Below are 21,033 nucleotides of genomic sequence, written 5' to 3'. Positions count from 1 at the left end.
GTGTTCCCGCGTACTTCCATCGTCCCGGGACGGAGTACCCCTTAAAAGACCATTGAACATTGTGTTCCCGCGTTCTTACATCATCCCGAGACGGAGTACCCCTTAAAAGGCCATTGAATACCATGTACCCGCGTACTTCCATCGTCCCGGGACGGAGTACCCCTTAAAGGCCATTGAATACCGCGTACTTATGGCGAAGAGTAACAGCCTCATCCCGGACATATGGTTAATATGGCCGTGGCCTCATGCATAACATTCCGGACATTAAAGGGACTAGACACCTGATGGTCCAAAAGTCGTCTTATACATTCCCATCCGTGTTTCCCCGTTTAAAAAGCGCAAAATGGTTCCCCAGTTTAAATTATACATGTTCATGTGTTCAGATAAATATAATGTCGCTATTTTAAAACTTACTTTAAATTACGTGGTAGACAACCGTAGTAAATTTCGAAATGGAAAATGCGCAAAAACGTCGAAAGATGCATGTGTTGTAAACGATGTGATACATCAGTGAGTAAAATTTAATGCGTTGAACACAACAATGTCAATTTTATGTAAGTTGTTGACAATTTTCGTTTTCTCTTGCGAACGTTTCATCTGGTGTCTAGTCCCTTTAAACTTATAGTTTGGGTTTGAACAATGGCTTTATTCAAAGTTTCCTTATTAAATAATTATTTTTAACCAGCAATAATTATTGTCCTGCGGAATTATTCGTTGAAATATTATTTATTCTGAACATCATTTACATGAAATGCACGTGATAATTTGTTTTTCCCGCCATTTACAAAGCACAGTCCAAAATACATGTAGGAAGAATAATGGGTTATACCACATTAGGGTAAATTCATAAATTACAAATCGAATTTTTAACTTCGTTAAATTTTCGTTCATTAATCGCAAAAACGATATAATTTTATTGGAATTATAATTTCTTAACTGTTTATTGCTTTATGTTGACATTTGTTTATCACATTTCCGTATCGGATAACCCTACAGAATAAATGTGTATATCCCAACCGCGCGTGCAGCCTAAATACTACACCGTACTATAGCGTATATTGACAGTTGTGTGTTGTGAATCAGAGTGTAAACTTAGGCATACTTGAATGATGGATATTTTAGTGTATTCGCTAGGATTTTAACTACAAAATGTATGATACTGGATAGCAATGTCAAATATTCGTGTTGCAGTCAGAGTTCGACCACTAAGTAACAAGTAAGTTTAAAGTTAAATACTGGGTTTATTCAGCAAACCTCAAAAACAGCATGCTAAATCTGTATAAGATATTTACATCAAAGTATACATGTACATGATTGAATAAAGATACATGTACATGGCTGAATAAATATACATGTTTGTTGTGATTCTTTATGAGATAAATAAACACAAGTACTTAGCTCATTTGCAGAAAAAGTACAGTTCTGTAAGTACATGTATGTACGTACTTGGCTCCATTTATTACAAAATATTCTGTTTACATGCCTATGTATTTTACAGTGTGTGCAAATCATTTAAAGATGCTGGTTGCATGCTTTGAGTTTATACTAAATTTTAACTATTTTTTAACATTATTATTATTATTATCATTCTTATTATAGAACAATATTTAAAAAAAATGTGTTTTAAAAGGTATGATATTTTTAAAATTAAGTAATTTAGCCTTAAATTATTATTTTTGAAATATAGAAGAGATATATATTTGTATGAAATTATCAAATTCATTCGCTTAAGATGCTTTTTAATTATAAATTTGACTGTTTCAAGTTCATTGATTGTTTTATTAATAGATCCGTTAGAAAGTTAAAGGTTTGTACATGTGTGCTGTGTTTCAAAGTTTCAAACAATTCAAATATTTAAATGGACAGGATTGTCAATATCGCTTTTCAATTAGTCATTTTGCTATTCTTTGGACTCTGTAATTTAAACGCCGTAATTGTGAAAAGAACTGTCTGTGTTATTCTAGTACAGTTGTATTGGCTGGTCATAGTGAGAATTCAAATATTGAAAGTCAAGTTATACCACTGAAATATTTAATGTCAAGTATTAAGTATAGCTTAAAAATTGAGTCAAATAATAATAGTGAAATATTGAAATCTTGCCGTTAAAGCTGCACTCTGACTGATATACCGTTTTTACAACTTATTTTTTGTCTTGGAAAGTGCATTTATTGCGTTATTAAATATCTGCAAACCAATGACAAAAGATTGCTGACAAAAGATCAGATCGCAGATTGTCATATTTCCGTTCGAAAATTAATGTTTTATGGTTTAAAGTGTTACTAACGATTTAAGAAAACATCAATTTTTGAACTAAAATATAAAAATCTGCTATCTAATATTTTGTCAGCAGTCTTATATAACTGGTTTTCATAGATTTTCGCAAAAATTGGCTCGTTCCAAGACAAAAAAATAAAAAAGTTGTCAAAACGTGAATCTGTGAGAGTGCAGCTTTATTAGGGACCATTCTTAATTATAGTCGACTTTGTTTATGTTTTTATATTTTATTCATTTTTAGTACTGCATTCCGGTAAAGCAGATAAAGGGGTTGGGGTGACAGTCAGCACACTATAAGACTCATTTCTGGGGCATATCCAGGATTTGACATTAGTGGGGGCTGCATAACTTAGGGTCGTAACCATTTGACATCCTTTTGACAAGCTCGTCTCCTCCATGAGAACTAAAGTTTATTTGAATTTATTTGGTTTACAAAGCTGGCAGCAGGGGGGGGGGGGGTGATGGTTACTCCCTGAAGAAAATGAAGAAAATTTGATCAATTTTTAGTCCAAAGTGATGCATTTGGATCATATTTAATATATATTTCTTCTCCTAAGTATTGATTTCATGCATGTATTGAATTAAAAGGTTAACTTGGACGATTTTTGGGGGCGGGGATGCTCCCCCAGCCCTAACCTCAGCTAGCGCATCTTAAGTCTCAAAACTCATTATTGCTCACAATCTAGTTCGAAACAATTGTTTGTAATCAGATGTGCGCAACTTATAATATAATTATATTTCTTCATTTGTTTTGTTTCAGAGAACAAGAGGATGGCAGCCAAGAAATAGTTCAGGTCAAGGAAAATGTAGTCCGGATCGAAAATATTAAGGTATTTTAATAATTTCATGAGAAAAAAAAACTGGTGTCAACTTTGCATAACTTCTTTAACGCCATTTGAAAGTGTTTTTCTAATGATTTCATGCTTTACAAACTCTGGTAATAGACCTATATAGGATCGGGGTAAATATTGAATTAAAAACTTGAGATAGCTCAGAATGATAAAATTGAGCTATGCCTTAAGTGGGAGGTCAGTTTTATACAGATGAAGTACCATAAAATAGTTTATCATGTGAAAATGTTTGTTTTAAGGAGGATTTGTTATTTGATAAAATGGCCTTAAACCATCTTTTTAAGCATTAAAAGGTACCTGCGGATTTTCATGTTTGTTTTGTTTTCACATATTGGGCAATATGTCAAAAGTATATGACAAAATTAATATGGGGTGGGAAGAACATGGATGTGCTTTAAATCTCCCACGTAATAGAGTCAATAAATATTTGTGCATATACATTACATGCCTTGATTAAACTTGAAAATTACAGTTTGGTTTATAAAAACCTCTTTTGGTGTTTGGTGTACTTGTTTATTGACACTGACAGAAACCCCAGCTTTTGGTTATCAGTATTAAAGAGTCTTTTACAGAGTACTCGAAACTGATAAATCACCTGTGTGTATATATATATATATATATATATATATATATATATTAGGATTGAAACTTTTTTTGGGGGGTAAGCTGAGTATTCATGGGTCTTTTACGGAGTACTCAGAACTGATAAATCACTTGTTTATTGACATTGAAACGCCCTATTTGGTATACGCAGTAACTAAGGATCCTTTACAGAGTACTCAATAAGACCCGGCTGCTGGTCAAAATAGGCGGCTCAAATTGCGATTTGGCTGGTTAATATTTTGTGAATTATTTATAATTAGATTAAGTAGTAGCGTTACGGTTATTTTACCATTTGAGACAGTTCAACCTAAACTTATTGAGAACTCTAAGAAAAAGGAGTATTTAGTACTCAAGGCGGTTACACCCTCGATAGCTTGTCCATGAAGGAGTATTTAGTACTGAAGGCGGTAAACATCTCGATAGCTTGTCCATGACTTAATTAGCCCACAATAGCTTGTCAGTGAAGGAGTAGATGGTATTCAAGGCAGTTACAACCTTGATAGCTTAAATTGTCCATGACTTAGCCCCTGATAGATTGTCCATGACTAAAATAGCCCTCGATAGCTTGTCCATAAAATAGTAATTGGTACTCAATGCAGTTACAACCTCGATATTTTGTCCATGACTTAGCCCTCTATAGATTGTCCATGACTAAAATAGCCCACGATAGCTTGTCCATGAAGGAGTATTTGTTACGGAAGGCGGTTACACCCTCGATAACTTGTCCATGACTTAGCCCTCGATAGATTGTCCATGACTAAAATAGCCCACGATAGCTTGTTCATGAAGGAGTATTTGGTACTCAAGGCGGTTACACCCGCGATAGCTAATGTCCAAGACTTATCCCTAAATAGATTGTCCATGACTAAAATAGCCCTCGATAGCTAGTCCATGAAGGAGTATTTGGTACTCAAGGCGGTTACACCCTCGATAGCTTGTCCATGACTTAATCAGCCCTCGATAGATTGTCCATGAAGGAGTGTTTGGTACTCAATGGGGTTACACCCTCAATAGCTTGTCCTTGTCACTTAGCCCTCGATAGATTGTCCATGACTAAAATAGCCCTTGATAGCTAGTCTATGAAGGAGTATTTGAAACTCCAAGATATAGCTGTAAGTTCTAAATGTGAGTACATTTCAAGTGGTTAAAATACTTTTAAAAGGATTTACATGTGAGTGACAGTCTGAGAAGGTTTTTGAAATACTTCAAACCCAAGTGATTTGAATTAAAAACTCGAAAAATAATAGGTGGCATTTGCCCCACGCCTTTTTTTCAAAGGGTATTCTTTACATATTGTGACCTTATAATTAAGGAAACTTGACACCTTTAGAGAATATTGAATTAAATGTTTAAATGGCCTTACCTTTTAAAGTACAGATATGATAAATCAATTTGTTTACAAACTATTTAAGTCACTTGACAAATAAACCATGCCTCCGTAAATGGTCTGTGAAATTTGACCCATTATCATAATCCATGTAGTCACCAACTATTGGGCGAAATCCCAAATTTCAGGCATCATCTTTACCCTTTGAATTTACAAATAAAAAAAATGTGTCCCTTAAATGCTCCATCTGCGGAAAATTTTGCCATTCAGATTTTTCTGCAATTGATATATATATATATATATATATATATATATATATAGCAGAAAATGTGGAAAGTACACAACTTCTCAAAATAATTTTTCGAAAGTGTAACAATTGTTTTTAATTCGAAGTAAATATTTAATATGGTAGATCTTTCATCCCAATGATACTCTGTAAGTGAATGTTAAATTCTTAGTATTTTTTTTATATCCGTATTGGTAGGGGTTGGGTTGGGCAGGGTTTCATTCGCTTATGAAATATTTTTTTCCTCTTTTCAGGTCCGTGGAGTTCCAGAGTTTGGTGATACAGCTCGTGCACGTGCCCGCGACTTCACATTCGACCATGTGTACGACAGTGTACGAGGCAACGCTCCATGCGCATCGCAGGCTCAGGTGAGTGTTACAAGTAAGAGTAGCATAAAAACCTACGCAAGGAACTGTAGCAATAAGGGGTGCGAAATGGGCTATACACACTTCTATAAGCATAGATCTATTGAATGAATTTATTGTGGTAAATTTTAATGCAGTCTAGCCTTGTATATCGCAGTTAAAAACAACATTTGTCGTAAAAACCTAATTTTGGTGACACAATGAGTCATTTTCTTAAAACAAACGTTTTTATGGTTCCATTGAAGAAAATCTAAGATTTTCAAATGAGAATGATGTTTAAACATTGAATTTTGTGTGACTTTCTTTCGTGAAGCAAATTCAGAAAACCATTTCGCATGACCTCCATCCTGATCACGGTTCAACCCCGATCCCAGCCATTCCATATCCCACAAGAACAATTTAGTATAACCGTGAAACAGGGTTAAACATTGAAAACTTTCATCAAGACATTTTTTAATGTTTATGAAGCAAATATGTGACATTTCATACAGAAATTCCCCCCATCCCCACCCCTGCCACAGTTCACATACATTAAGAAACTATACATAAAATTTGAAATGTCAGGCCATTTAAATGTATTTTATTAGTTTTAATCTGATTAATTTATTTATTTAGATTATTATTTAGACATTTATCCAGATATCATTGATGCTATTAATATCTGGTGTGAGAAACCTGCTATGGGTTGCACTTCAAAGACTGTTGAGGTGTCTTATTCCATTGAATTCTTTATTCTTAGATTATCTTCTTACTAAAAATCTTTTTGGGAAAGTATAATAGTATTGTATTTCATAATGATCACACATTTTCAAGCAGTTTCCAATACATCTATTGCCTTGAAACTCTCAGTTTAATATTGATAGCAGGTTTTTGAAATCAAAACAATAAATCTAACTTGGAGGTTAAAATTGAACTTAAGGTTAAAATTTTATTAGAGCGACAGAAATATTGCTCTTTTTTTAGGTTAGTGGAACAGATCCATATGACATGTTCAATATATCTATTAGTTTTCAGTCAAAAAAATTCTAAACTTATAATACTGATACAATTTTTTTGTAACAAAATGACATTAAAAATTGAAAGATATCTTTGAACCATATTTGATTGCAGAGGTTATTTTTTCCACATAATTTTTATTCTCAAAGAGAGATTTTCACAAAAATTGGACCTGGCGCCCCCCCCCCCCCTCGCCCCCCCCCCCCCCCCAAGCTCGTTCATGATTACTATAAGTAATAACATATATAACATACACCTACAATGCACCATTTCGGACTAGATATTGTTCCTGAGCCCCCAACCCCCCTGAGAATTAACACTTTAAATGTTCATTCTCACTGATATAACATTTTACAACTTTTTTTACTATTTTGTCTTGGAAAGATCAAATTTTTGCGTAAATATCTGCAAACCAATGATTCAAGACTGCTGACAAAAAATCAGATTGTAGATTTTCATATTTCTGTTCGAAAATTAAGATTTTAGGCCTAAACCGTTAATTACCTGTCAATTAGACAACTTACGTAATATCTGAACAAGTTCTATGTGAAAATCCCCGTCAACCTTTGATAGAAGCATTAAATGGAACAGAAAAAAAAAATGTAAAACAGCTGCACTTAAAAACTATTTCTAGACTAGTAGACTATCCTAAGATTGGCTGTTGATGTTTTAAAGCTGGTTACTTATTGGTTCTTAATCAACGATAGTTTTGAACTCTTAAAAAAAGACAAATTTATTGATTTTTTTTTATATCATATACCCCATTTATATGGCCAACATTTGCCCCGGGGGCAACCATACCCACAAGGGCAAATCCTTCAGTGGTCATTTGTTTGTATATGCACATGTTGACCTTGGGGCACCCACACCCTCAAGGGCAAATCTGCCAGTGAATATTTGTGTATATGCACATGTTGCCCCTGGGGCAACCTTACCAACCAGGGCAAATCTGCCAGTTGATATTTGTCTGTATGTGTGCAAGGGCAACCATACCCAACAGGGCAAATCTGCTAGTTGGTATTTTCTGTGTATGTGCACATGTTGCCCCTGGGACAACCATACCCTCAAGAGTTAATCTGCCAATGGGTATATGTGTGTATGTGCACCTGTTTGCCCCTGGGGCAACCATACCTACAAGGGCAAATCAGCCAGTGGGTATTTGCCCCTGGGGTACATCTTCTCATATAAATGGGGTAATATGAATGTTTTATCTTACAAATAGACTTCTTCCACTTCAAATACTTAAGAAACATGGTTATTTTTTTCCGTCAAACATAAAGATTACTCATAAAACTTCCTGGGAGTTGATTTTATAACAAGGAGATTAACTTTGTTCTTTCCTTATAAACGAAAAACCTATTTTATCTTTTTTTTCCAAAGTGCTCAGACATTAAGTGGTGATACAAATGGACTGTTAGCACTAGGCTTCTAATGTTTATACACACAGGAACATTTTAGTTCCCTTTCAAAGGGCATGCATATATGTACTGAACAGGATTATTTTATTCTGATCTTGTATAAAGAAATTAATCAAGATGAAAACAATCATATCATTTTTTGGAAACAAGAACATAATTATACTCACAATTGAGGCTAGAGTTTACCCCCTCCACTCCCCCTCCCTCAAAAAATTAAATAGATAAATTAAATGAAATAAAAATATATATATAATTAAAATAGTCCCAAATCATTGTCTGCAGGGCTATAAGAAAAAAACACAGAAATAATGCCAGTTTTTTTCAGTTGTTATTTTAAAATGTCAATTGGATGACTTAGTGCTTATAATTAGTGTTAAAGCGTTCTTCAAATTATATATTAAAGTTGGATTACTTTGTTATAATGTTGTTTTTTTTATTAACCCCAATTTTATACTCAATTTTTTAAAGTTTTAATATATATAAACAACAAGAAAATGTGAAGAGTTGAATCATTGAAAACTGAGATTCTGGACCATGGCTTATCTGAGTGGTATTTAAGTTATGTTCCAACATAAGAAAATCAAATACTTAAAAAGGCGTCAAGCCTTTCTCTTTGACATTGCCTTTAAATTCCTGCAGTTTCAGTGTTCGCCGTCTGATAAGCTTTTATATTGAAATCTTATCCAAAGTCAAACAAATAAAACAAATATTAAAGATTTGATAATAAAACCACCATTTCATTTTTTATTCATTTTTACCGATGATATGGCATTTTGGTACGAACCTGTTCAAAATTATATCTTATATCGGAAACTGATGTGGGCTGTGCAAATAAAACCACCCTTACAAACAAGTGTACTACCTGTAAAACGCTTTTCAATTGATTAAACAACTTGTGATGGAATTTATGTTTGATTGACATTTGATGAATGCCCTTTCCAATATAATCGATGCTGCAGTGACCATAGAGTTTCAAGCAAAAACTCTCTTTTCTAATTTCACTACCCCCATAAACCATCCCGGCCAACCATTTATTGTTATTGTTCTTGAAGTGAAACTGGTCCTTTCCCTCATTCCCCCCTCCTCACCTCTGGCTCTGAATCACTTGGAGTTTTTAAAGGGCAGTTTAGTCAACTGCTGTTAATATGCTACTAGGTTGAGAAATACAATATAGTGTTTATTTAAATACCAGTTGAAAGTGATCATTAAGTTAATGAGGCATTTCCGGGCTGATAAGCACTAAATTGTTTTATGATTGACCTGTCAATACTTTTTTCATAATCGGAAAACCACAATGAGGCGGAAATGTCACTCATGTACAAATATAAGGGTCAATTAAGGTAAACTATAATGGTATTTTCAGCTAGTCAGATTTATTGGAGAACATGTTGAGATTATTGTCATAGCCTTCGTGTCGTTTTCGACATCATTGTGCTAAAGCCTTAAGGTCATAATTTGACAAACACTGTTCAAGATATTTAAACTAATGGCACACATATTGCCAGAGACAATACACACGTATAGTAAGGCCCATAACTCTTGTTTGTATAGTTGTTTAGTTACGGCCCTTATTTAACTTTAAGGAACAACACCGTTCGAGCATTGTCATACACTTAACGGGGCAGTATAAGACTGGTTTATTGTGTTTTCCTAAGCGCTTCATAAGGTCTACAGAAAATTGCAAGTTTAAAATGTCTTTTTCCACATGTTTTAAATATCGTTTTTAACTACAACAATTACATATTTGAAAGGGTTTTACATGTTTTTATTATCATATATATGGTGATTGTAATTTACCACACCCAAAACCAAAGATACTTACTCGTCAATAATTGAGGTCTTAATTTTAAACTTGACGTCCTTAAAATATCTGGTCTCATTCTCAATCAATAAATATTTTCATGTGATTGAAAATTGATTGTATTACATAATTGAACATGACAATCCTAGTATGATTCATAATTCTCAGTTGGAACAGAAATGTATTATTAAGGCCATCAATAAAAAAAATGTTGGTTTGCGGTGCTCCTACCCACAATTTTTGGGGTGGGTAGGAGGGAGGGATTTTTTCTTTTTTACAGACGACAAAGGCAAATCTATATGACCCTAAGTCTGATGTAAGGGGCATGCATATTTTAGATAACAGCACTGAGAATTCAACCAGAGAACCATTGCAGGGTTTGCAGATTGGCAGTACAACACGGTTGTGGTCTGTAGAGCATCAAAGGACCAAACGCGAAATTGGCCCAAAGAAACGAAATGAGACAACAACAAAAAAATAATAAAAAAATAAAAAATTAAAAACAAAACAAACAAAAAACGGCAGCGGTAGCGATAAAAAAGATTGGGTCGGGGTTAATTTCGATGAGTCGGTCGGAGCACAGCAAACCAACATTTTTTTAATGATGGCTCAAACAGTTTAATATTCTATTCAGTATTGTCATTACAAAGCCTTTAAAATGAGACTTCTGTAATTATTAGGTATTCTTTTTTGAAATTTTATTCTTTTCCATGTGAAGGTTTTCATCATACTGTGTTTAGAGATCACGCTTACCAGTTGTAATTTAATTGATCAGTGGTGATTATTGATGAATTATTAACCAATTTGTTGTCAGTTGAATGTAGCTTTTGTTCTGAAGGGATACCTATTTGTATATCATTGTTCTACACTTAAAGCCCCAGTCACATTGACCTCCCGTACTGTTAAGGATCATCCCCAACTTAAATTTGGCCAATCCTAAGGGTCAGTTTAGTGTGTAAGATCTGCATTGGATCTGGGCTTGTCTGACACTGGTCCTGGATGGTCTGGGACACCGCCCTGGTAATATTAAAATTACAAATAAATGCTATTCAGACGTCAGGGACTGTCCAGGAGGAGTTTTCAATTTGGGGTAGTCCAGGACAGTCCGTGTAGCAACCCTGTTGGAACAGGGTGGGTTCATAGTGTCAAAGTGTTGATCCATGGCGATCCAGCATGTCGTGTTGGACAAGGATCCTGGAGCACCCCGGACCATACACAGTTAATAATGGGCAAAAGACAGATGAACACTGATGGATGCCTTGGTGGTACCGCAGTGTTGGCTCCATGTTGCTCCATGTTGCTCCAACGATTATTCATCCGTTGACTGGTGCCTAAAAATGTTGGGTCTGTGACTATGTTTTGCTACTGTTCGACTTAAATTCACCTATGATCATCCCAGATTGAGATATCTTTTGATCCGGGATGTGAGTGTAAGCTTAAAATTAAGGCTTTACTTGAAATTCTTTTTGTAGAGATCGGAATTATTTTGTATGGAAATAAGCCTATTTTATGAAATAAAACAGTATCATGCACAATTACTTCAGCGATAATAATGTATATAATTGTTTGCCCTTACATTTTGCAAATTTTGTCATGTTAATCTGCATTGAATGGATACTGTCCTCAGTAAATATATTTTTAGTAAAAAAATATGAAAAAGAGACTTGTCCACATATTTTATACTGACGATAATTAATTTTATTTTCAAACATTGATAAAATTGATGAAGTTTACTTGCTATAATTGCTGAACAAAAACCCAAACTGTAACTGTCAGATACTTATTTAAACAGAATTTTGTAATTTTAAGCCTAAAATCATTCCATTTTCAAATTCATTACTATATAACGACACGGTACGCCTCTCGGCAGAATACCCCTGCGAATAAAGTTCTAGAACTAGTGAAAAGTTCTTGAACGTTCTAGAACTTCTGAAGAACATTTAGAACTGTTGCTAAAGTAATAGAATAGTTCTTGAACTCATATTCTAGAACTATAATAGTTCTAGAACACTGCGAAAGGTTCTTGAACTCACGTTCAAGTTCTAGAACAATGCAAAAACTCAGATTCTAGAACTATAATAGTTCTAGATCACTGAGAAATGTTCTTGAACTCAGGTTCAAGTTCTAGAACAATGCAAAAATGGTAAATTCAGTTCACATTTTTAGCTCCACTGGCCGAAGGCCATGGAGCTTATGTCGTCACAGATTGTCCGTCGTGAGTGCGTGCGTGCGTGCGTGCGTGCGTAAACTTTTACTTTAAACGACATCTCCTCTGAAACTGATAAGCGGATTTTGACAAAACTTCACAGGAATGTTCCTTTGGTGGTCCTTTACCAAAATTGCTCAAATTGTTCCGGTCCATTGCACAATATGGCCGCCAGAGCTAAAAATAGCAAAATCTTTAAACGACATCTCCTCTGAAACGGTTCGGCAGATTTTGATGAAACTTGACAGTAATGTTCCTTGGGTGGTCCTTTATTAAAATTGCTCAAATGGTTCTGGTCCATTGCACAATATGGCCGCCACAGCTAAAAATAGCAAAATCTTTAAACGACATCTCCTCTGAAACGGATAGGCAGATTTTGATGAAACTTGACAGAATTGTTCCTTGGGTGGTCCTTAACCAAAATTGCTCAAATGGTTCCGGTCCGCTGCACAACATGGCTGCCAGGGCAAAAAAATAGAAAAACCTTTAAAGAACATCTTCTCAGAAACCGATGATCAGATTTTGATGAAACTTAACAGAAATGTTCCTTGGATGGTCCTTTACCAAAATTGCTCAAATGGTTCCGGTCCATTGCACAATATGGCCGCCACAGCTAAAAATAGCAAAATCTTTAAACGACATCTCCTCTGAAACGGATAGGCAGATTTTGATGAAACGCAGAATTGTTCCTTGGGTGGTCCTTAACCAAAATTGCTCAAATGGTTCCGGTCCGCTGCACAACATGGCTGCCAGGGCAAAAAAATAGAAAAACCTTTAAAGAACATCTTCTCAGAAACCGATGATTAGATTTTGATGAAACTTAACAGAAATGTTCCTTGGATGGTCATTAACCAAAATTTGTTAAATGGTTCCAGTCCACTGCACACCATGGCTGCCAGAGCTAAAAAATAAAAAAAACTTTATACGACTTGTCGTCGAAACCGATGACCTTTTTTCGATAAAACTTGACAGAAATGTTTGTTTGGTGCTCCTTTACTCAAATTGCCCAAATCATTTCGGTCCACTGCACAACATGGCAGCCAGAGCTATTAAAGTAAAAAAATAAATAAATAACTTCTCAAAAATTGATGATTGTATTTCTATGAAACTTGACGAAAATGTTCGTTAGGTGTTCTTTGCTTGAACCTTTTGGCCAGTGGAGCACAGGCACTGATGTGCCTCTTGTTTATTATTAATCAAACAGTTATAGAACTAAGGTTCAAGAATTGGGGTAGTTCTAGAACTCTGATACAAAATCTTACTGTTACCATTTGTTCAGCCAATAAAGTTCTAGAACTGTCGCAAATCTTGAATAGACAAATCTTGAATAGACGAGTTGATCTAGAATCCAGATGGCCTGAATCACACTAAACATGTAGTTTCATTGAAATTTACAAAGTTCTCTTAAAATCTAGTTCTTGAATTGATTTATGGATTCTGTATAGTTTTAAATTAAGAAACAAAATGCATTTTTCCTGGCTTATTTTTATTTTTTTTAAACTTATTACAATATATTTAGGTTATCAAATCAAATATTTAGCTATATTTATGGAGCACATTTTGAATTGTTTGAATGCATTGTAGGAAATAAATCATGAGCTTTTAGTAGATTATGAATATTTCCCGCCAAAAAAATTAGCAGTGCAAGAAGGCATATCTGAGGTGTTACACCTATTGATTTGCTGGACACATCTGTTTCTATCAAAGCAAACTTATTCTCAAACTGTATTTCAATTCAATTTTCAAATCAGGACTCCATAAGTCATCAGGTTTACAGAAGTCATTGTTTATTCAATCACTTGAAAATGCCATGTCCTTGATTGCTTGGCATCAAGACGATACATTCACAAACTTCATCACACACTTTCATGTATACAACATATTGAATCAACCTGTCTACACCAATTACACATTCGTTACCAGTTCTCATTACAGGCAATATGTGCTTTCCAGCTGGAATATAAGAAAACTGGATGTCATTTGAAACTTCATACATATCAAGAACAGCATAAACAGTGTCTGAAGTGGTAACAATTGCAAAGTATTTGATGTATCCCACCTTGCTGTCATCATACAAAACATAACTGCAAATGCGCTTTTTCATCCGAGCATATTTAGAAGAACTGAACTGCTGTCCTTGTAAACTTACTCTTTCAATTATTTTTACACACTGCTCATCAACTCCAAGCTTTTCAAGTAAGTCTTGTTCTATTCCTGATGATTCAAATGGTATCATTTTCCCACAAACATCGCAATTGTTTGCTTTATAAGTTATTTTCCATGCCCTGGATTCAACCTCATCCAATGAATTACTACGAAGAGTAGCCTGTATTTGTTTATACCACATAATTTGTTTTGTCACCATACCAGTTCCATGAACTGCTTGCAAAAGCATTGCATTGTTATCTTCAAAACTGAAGCAGCTCCAGGCCCACAAGGGACCCCACAGTTTGACAAAGTGAACCAAATGTGCACACGTATTGTGCACATTAAGTCCACAACTACCTGGTTGATACAAATCTTTATATGAGGAATAGAACAAATCTAAAAGATGCTGTGCTCTTTGTAAACTTGTCTGTTTTATGTTGTCCCCAAGAAGAATGTAAATTGCTTCCGATAGATAGCTGAAATGTTTCAGATAGTCGTCTGGCAAAATGCCAATTAAACAAGGGATTCCGTAAAACAACAGCCAGCACTGTAACTCTGTTGCTTTCAGCGACTTGTAATTTTTTTCTAAATCTCTAGGCAATCGTTCAATACAAGCTGGAGGACATATTTTCTGAAGACGCTTTGAGATTTTTTTTAAATTCTTTCCAATAAAAAAGTCATTGCCTGCATTTGTAGGTGAAAACCATTTGGACAATAGCTGATTTGTTATGCCAAGTAGCACTCCATGCATATAGTCTGGCACTGTTCCTTCTACAAAATTGTATGTTTCAATAGAAGAAAGACCAGAGGCACCCTTAATACCCTTTACTGTTTTTTTTGACAGTTCCTTGCACCATGCAACCTTGCACCTCATCATGTGTACGTAGCTTATAGGGCCCTTTTCTGTCTGGATAGTATCTAGCATACCCTTTTCCTTGTTTCACTGTTTTCCCTTCCTCTTCACATGTTATACATGCAAATTGACCATTGAAGTACATCATATTAAGAACAGATGCTTTTGCGGGTAAATCGAACACGCCACAAGCAACTTTAACTTTAACTACAATATCTTGACCATCAAACTGCATATGAATTCCTTCATTATACAGATGGTTCAACTGAGAACTTACACCTTTCAAGTATGACTGAAATGGAGGTTTGCCTTTCCCCTGCCAAATTCCTATCAACAGAAGGTTTTGCCTTGAAAATCTAGCTCTCGGATTAAGCTCATTGATAGCCAAGAACAAAGGCCAAAGCTCTACTTTCGATGAAGAATAAAGGTTTACTCCATCAGTATTTAACACAGCAGTCAGTGTATATGTGTCATCCATCAGGGACTCGTGCAGAATTTTCCTGTATGCTGACCCATCAGTAATGTCTGTTATTGTTTCTTCTTGCCAATCCATTCTAGACTTTGCTGCCATGATCTGTTTATGTATATCCTTCATCACTCCTGAAAAAGAAAACAAACCTTTGTGCAAGAAATTCAGATACAAGCCTGGTACCGTCGCTTCAACAGTATTTCAGATATTTTGTAATGTCTGGCTAGTCAATGGTGGAGGAGGACCCAAAATACCCATCTCAACATGCACAGACCGACATCTTGGTAGAACCACCAACCTACCGCAAGCCAGCCTGACGAGACTCAAACCCACAGCCGTGACGGGAAAGTGACTGAGAGTCGGAGACATTAACTCATAATAATATTCTCACCAAGTGTACATTGACATTGCCTCATATTAAAACTTACCTAAATAATCATACAAATAGATTCCAACAATTCTGTAAAGCAATTAAACTAGGTGTTCAAAGAACATAATTATGTGTCGCCTGCTGGAATGCTACGTAGAGTAAGAAAATAAAAGTGTGACAAAAGTGTGACAAAGTGATAAAAAGTATGATGGACAGATGTTAAGCTTAAACAACCGGAATGATGGCCAATAATTCATCGCCCTGTGTCCACAAACAGTCTCAAGCTCAAACTCAGGCTTAAACTCAAATTTTCATATTTTTTTTAAAAGCTCATAAAAAGCATTTGTAATTAGGAAAACTGAATATAGGCTTTTCAAAAAATGAAAATTTGAGTTTGAGCTAGAGTTTAAGCTTAAAACTGTTCGCGAACACAGGGCCTTATGACAATACCAAGTCAAAGTTCTTCTATGACCAAATGACATACTTTTGAATCCCACCGTCATGTAAAAAATTGACTTAAATTTTGTCATGAATTTTTTTTGGAACAAGTTTTATATAGGCCTACGGACCTACTTTTTGTGCCTTCATATTTGAATTTGACAAGAGACAATCATTCGGAGCACATTTCATGAAGAGTTGGCCAAAACTGTGGCCTATACGGTGTTCACAAGCATGAGTTGACACACTACGGATGACGACATAAAAGCACTTGCTTTGTTTAGACTAGTACCATTTATTCTTGAAATATTATATTACCTGTCCCAGTGTTCATATACAGTCACAAGCTCAAACTCAAATTTTCAAAAAGCTCCAATCCTGTTACATAATTTACGAATGCTTTCAAGTTTGGTCTTAAACTTAAACTGCCTCAAGCATTTTGAGTTTGAGACCAAACTTGAAAACATTCGTAAATTGGAAAACTGCATTTGAGCTTTTCAGAAATGTGAAAATTTGAGTTTAAGCTAGAGACCTTTAATGAACATGGGGCCTGGTGTTCCGGTGCTATTATGACTCTATTTAGTGTCGCAGTGCCGGAAAACCAGACTCATTCATTCATTCATTACCTGGCGATTGCAGCAGATCCTTAAACTGGTTTTGAATATCAGCTATTATGAAACATTTCCTTGGCTGTCTGTCCTTGGACTGCTGCTTTGATAATGGTCCTTTGTAGCGGTAACCTTCGCAGTTTTCAGTTTGGCACCTATAATTATCTGAATCATCTGGAAACACTTCAGTACAGATTTCACAATAGTGAACTTCATGCAGTGGATGTTTTTCAACAAACGACATCAAATATTCATATTTCAAAATACCAGCGTGTTTAGAGTCTTGAAATATAGACTTCATTGTTTCAGTTATGTCTTTTGAGGCAGAAATAGTCAGATTATGTCGGCGAAAGCATGACACAATTTTCAAAGCCTTCATCTCGTCAGTCAATAAACTTGTGTCATCCTTAGTAAGATCAGAAGAATTTTTTTCCGACTCTGGCTCTGTTTCCGTCTCAGACTCTGTATCTAAGAAGTCTGTTTTGGTGGTCTCGGATTCATCTGATTCTGTCAACAAAGACTCTTCTGAATCAGAAAATGCAGTTGTTTCCGATTCTGTGTTGTCTTTCACACAGTAATTTTCTGAGTCATTACAGTCAAGTTTATCTCCTAAGACATCATCTTCACTCATTTCACTCTCACAAACATCTGGTTCTCCTGGATGAGGCACTGAGTGTGAGGAAGCATTTTCCAAAAATGGTACCTTCATGCTGTCATCATTTGTTTGTGGAACAAATGAGTTTGTGCTTGTCCCTTTTGAACTTGAGGCACAAGATGACTCTGGTACATATGTGCTCTCTATTGACTGATCTGAAATGTAAATAAAAACTGATCTAGTTTGTACATCACAAGAAATAAAGGGTTGTACATCACACAAAAAAAGGGTCATTACTGACACAAAAATCACGGCAGATAAGTCTGGCATGAATTTTGTGTCAGTGATGACCCTATATTTCTTGTTCTGACTTGAATTTTGTCTCAGTTATGGCACTGTATCAAAGGAAAGGTTCTGATAAAGTTATAATAAAAGACCACAAATATTGGTTACAGAAATATAACCTCATTTCTAAGTTGGACAAAAAATACTGTGTATTTCACCCAGCTCTGTCACTCAATTTTTGTCGATTAATTTTTGATTTCTTTTTTGATCAAGCTGAAATCTGGCATGGACATGTCAGCGTTTTTACCATTTTTTACCTCAAATTGTGACCTTGACCTTTAATCTACAAACCGGACTCAACAATCCCAAGATGTATACACACACCAAGTTTGGTTAAGATCATGGCAGTTGTTCAAGAGATATGCTCCGGGCAAATATATGATGGAAGGACGGACAGGGTAACGCTATATGCCCCTGTGGTGGGGCATTAAAATACAAGCAATGACCGGACAGTCATTTTTCAGTACTTACTGGATTGCTGCTTTACACTGTGTTTTGATAGTACTATTTGTAGGTCATTACCTGTTAGTGAATTGCCAGGACTTTTATTGTCAATCAACTTCTGCTTCTGTTTCCATCTGAACAAAGTTCGTTCTGGAACTGTTAGTTCTTCGTTGTCCATATACATTTTTTTCACCCGTTTCACAGGAGCTAAAACGGAGGAAAAAAAACAGCATAAATGTGTATTGATAACATTGTTACACTTATTTATAATACAGAAAAGCCAACAACACCTAAACATCTATACAATTTAAAGTTGATGCTTACTGATGAAATGGTGTGTATTGACTATTTAAATAAGATCTTTTCAACGATATAATTGCCTTTTATTGACACTCTATCATCATTTGTTTACCAAAAATGACAGGCATTTAACCCCACTGTCAACCATTTTGAAAACTGAGGTCACCCTATATTTCCGGTGTATTGAGATCAGGGGCTTCTTATAATTTAATCAACATCATATAAATTCCTGAATGAAATTTTATTTCAAGAACCAGTAAATAATCAATTGTCTGCTAAAAAATTAAGAAGTGACTGTACAGATATCTCGAGTTTTATTATTTTTTCTAAACATTAACAATAAACTGTCTTCTTCATAAAAGATAAGGAACATGCAGTGTGTCATTGGGTTCCAAAATATATGGGGTCGAAACGTCTAGGGACGAATAATCCGGGGAATAAAATTGGTTTCGTTTGGCCTAACATTAGACTTAACCACGAGCTATTTGTAAGTATGATCTTTATGACATAATGTTAATACGCCGGGAATAAACGACCATCGGATATATCTGGTCCGAGTATACCAACACATGTTTACGGTATCGATACTGGGTAGTCCAAATAAAAAACATTGCAGATTTTTTTAGATTTTTGATATGGCAAATCCTTCACGTACAAATTGTTTAGTATCAAAAGTGGGTAGTTGTTCCGATCAGGATTCCGGGTTAAAGCATATAGCGTCTATAAAATATCATAAAAACAAGAAATATTACCAGATAATGTTATTTTATATTAGTTCCGTACACAAAAAATAAATATCCCACTTCTAATTATGAGTTTGACGGCTTTTCTTCATTTCATTCTGTGAAAACATAACGATATATACATGAAGGGCACCTGCATTAGGCTTCAGGGCACAGTTTTAAATCGCTCGGAACATTTCGGCCATGGCCGAGTTGTTACGATTGTATAAAGAGGTCTATCTGGAAGCTTTGTCGGAGGAGGCCTAGTTATTACGATTTTATCGAGTCGTTCCCCTTCGCATAATTGTTGTTTGTGTCAGTCAACTTTCGTTTTATTGGAAAGGTAAACAACTTGTTTTTATGCATTAAATGCTTGTTAAGTGCAAAATAACATTTCACTTACATGGTAAAATATGAATATTACTCTTTATGATCAATTTCAACAATAAAATACTTCACTTAAAACAATTTCAATATTTTTAAAACACCCCCGTTTTTTGCACATTCCCGTTTAGACGTTAGGGATTGGAAGAATCCCGTTTAACACGTCTATTATTTTAGACTACGATACTGGGGAACACGCGAAAAGAGAGGCCGAATATTTCACTGGAAAAAAGTTTCCTTACACATGTCGTGAATAAGGTATAGATGCTTGAGAGCGCTCTGCTTGTAGTTGAGTTGACGTGAACACACAAGGCACTCATACTTTCTTTTCCCGTCGACAAAAACTTCTTACAATTTGTGAGCTTGCTTGTCGCGCTGGAAGACGCCATCTTAGTTCCTCGATTTCCGGAAGACTACCAGACTCAAAGCGAAAGTAGGTATGTCTAAGTAATCTCTACACCGTTTTTGTCTACCGAATAAAAGTATCGGCCAAAATAAAATTCGTATTTTTTACGATTTCTTTTAAAAATTTTGCGTGGGTAAATGTTGATTTATAAATTCCCCCTTGTTTGTACGTACAAGAACTCGGATTGGTTGTGAGAAACCGAACTAGCCAATGGAATTTGACGTTACTGTTACAGCAGCTGAAACCCTACGAACCGCAATCGTAATTACTCGGCCATCTCCGGTATGACGAAAACAGCATGAAATACAATCGTAACTACCCGGGCAAGCTGTACAATTGTAACTGCTCGGCAAAACTCGATTGTTACGAACTGCAACCGGTCTGTTCCGACGAAAAAATAATGTGTAGTGGGATAATTCCGATCGATGACAAAATTTCACGGCTTCACCCGAGACGAGCACATGGCATTGATAGTAACGTGTGCAAAATAAGTGTATCGTGTGCACTTTTTTCGAACAACGAATCGTCTGAACAACCACTGTCATGGCAGAAAGGCTCCTTTATTTTCTCGTCCAATGGGAGGACAGATTCATGAGCGTTATTCGAGGATGTTGTAGCTCCGAAGAAGTCAATGTTTTCGTACAAAGAAGGAGAGCTCATTACGGCTATATTTCAGAAAACAACGTACCGCGCTGTTATCAGTGACATCCACCGTAAGTGAAGTTCTTCCTCAATTTCATTTGAGGCGCAAACAATTGAAGAATTCTAACTTTTATCAACTTCATTAGCAAACAGAAAGATAATAGATTACACATGTCATAAAA

At 35.4% G+C, this 21,033-nt stretch overlaps 1 protein-coding gene across 2 annotated transcripts in view; it reads left to right on the top strand.

The window, feature by feature from the left end:
• The first annotated feature begins 1,082 nt into the window (after window positions 1-1,082).
• The window catches only part of LOC128209592 (kinesin-like protein K39), a 44,344-nt gene continuing 24,393 nt past the window's right edge, over window positions 1,083-21,033 (top strand). For both annotated transcript variants that reach the window (XM_052913689.1, XM_052913690.1), the window contains exons 1-3: window positions 1,083-1,216; window positions 3,035-3,104; window positions 5,596-5,709. In XM_052913689.1, coding sequence (XP_052769649.1) covers window positions 1,170-1,216; window positions 3,035-3,104; window positions 5,596-5,709 — 231 coding nt within the window. In that variant the 5' untranslated portion in view covers window positions 1,083-1,169. The remainder of the gene's footprint in view (window positions 1,217-3,034; window positions 3,105-5,595; window positions 5,710-21,033) is intronic.

The sequence above is a fragment of the Mya arenaria genome, chromosome 11, assembly GCF_026914265.1.
Source record: "Mya arenaria isolate MELC-2E11 chromosome 11, ASM2691426v1".
Classification (NCBI taxonomy): domain Eukaryota; kingdom Metazoa; phylum Mollusca; class Bivalvia; order Myida; family Myidae; genus Mya; species Mya arenaria.
This window is presented reverse-complemented; position numbering and strand designations above follow the sequence as displayed.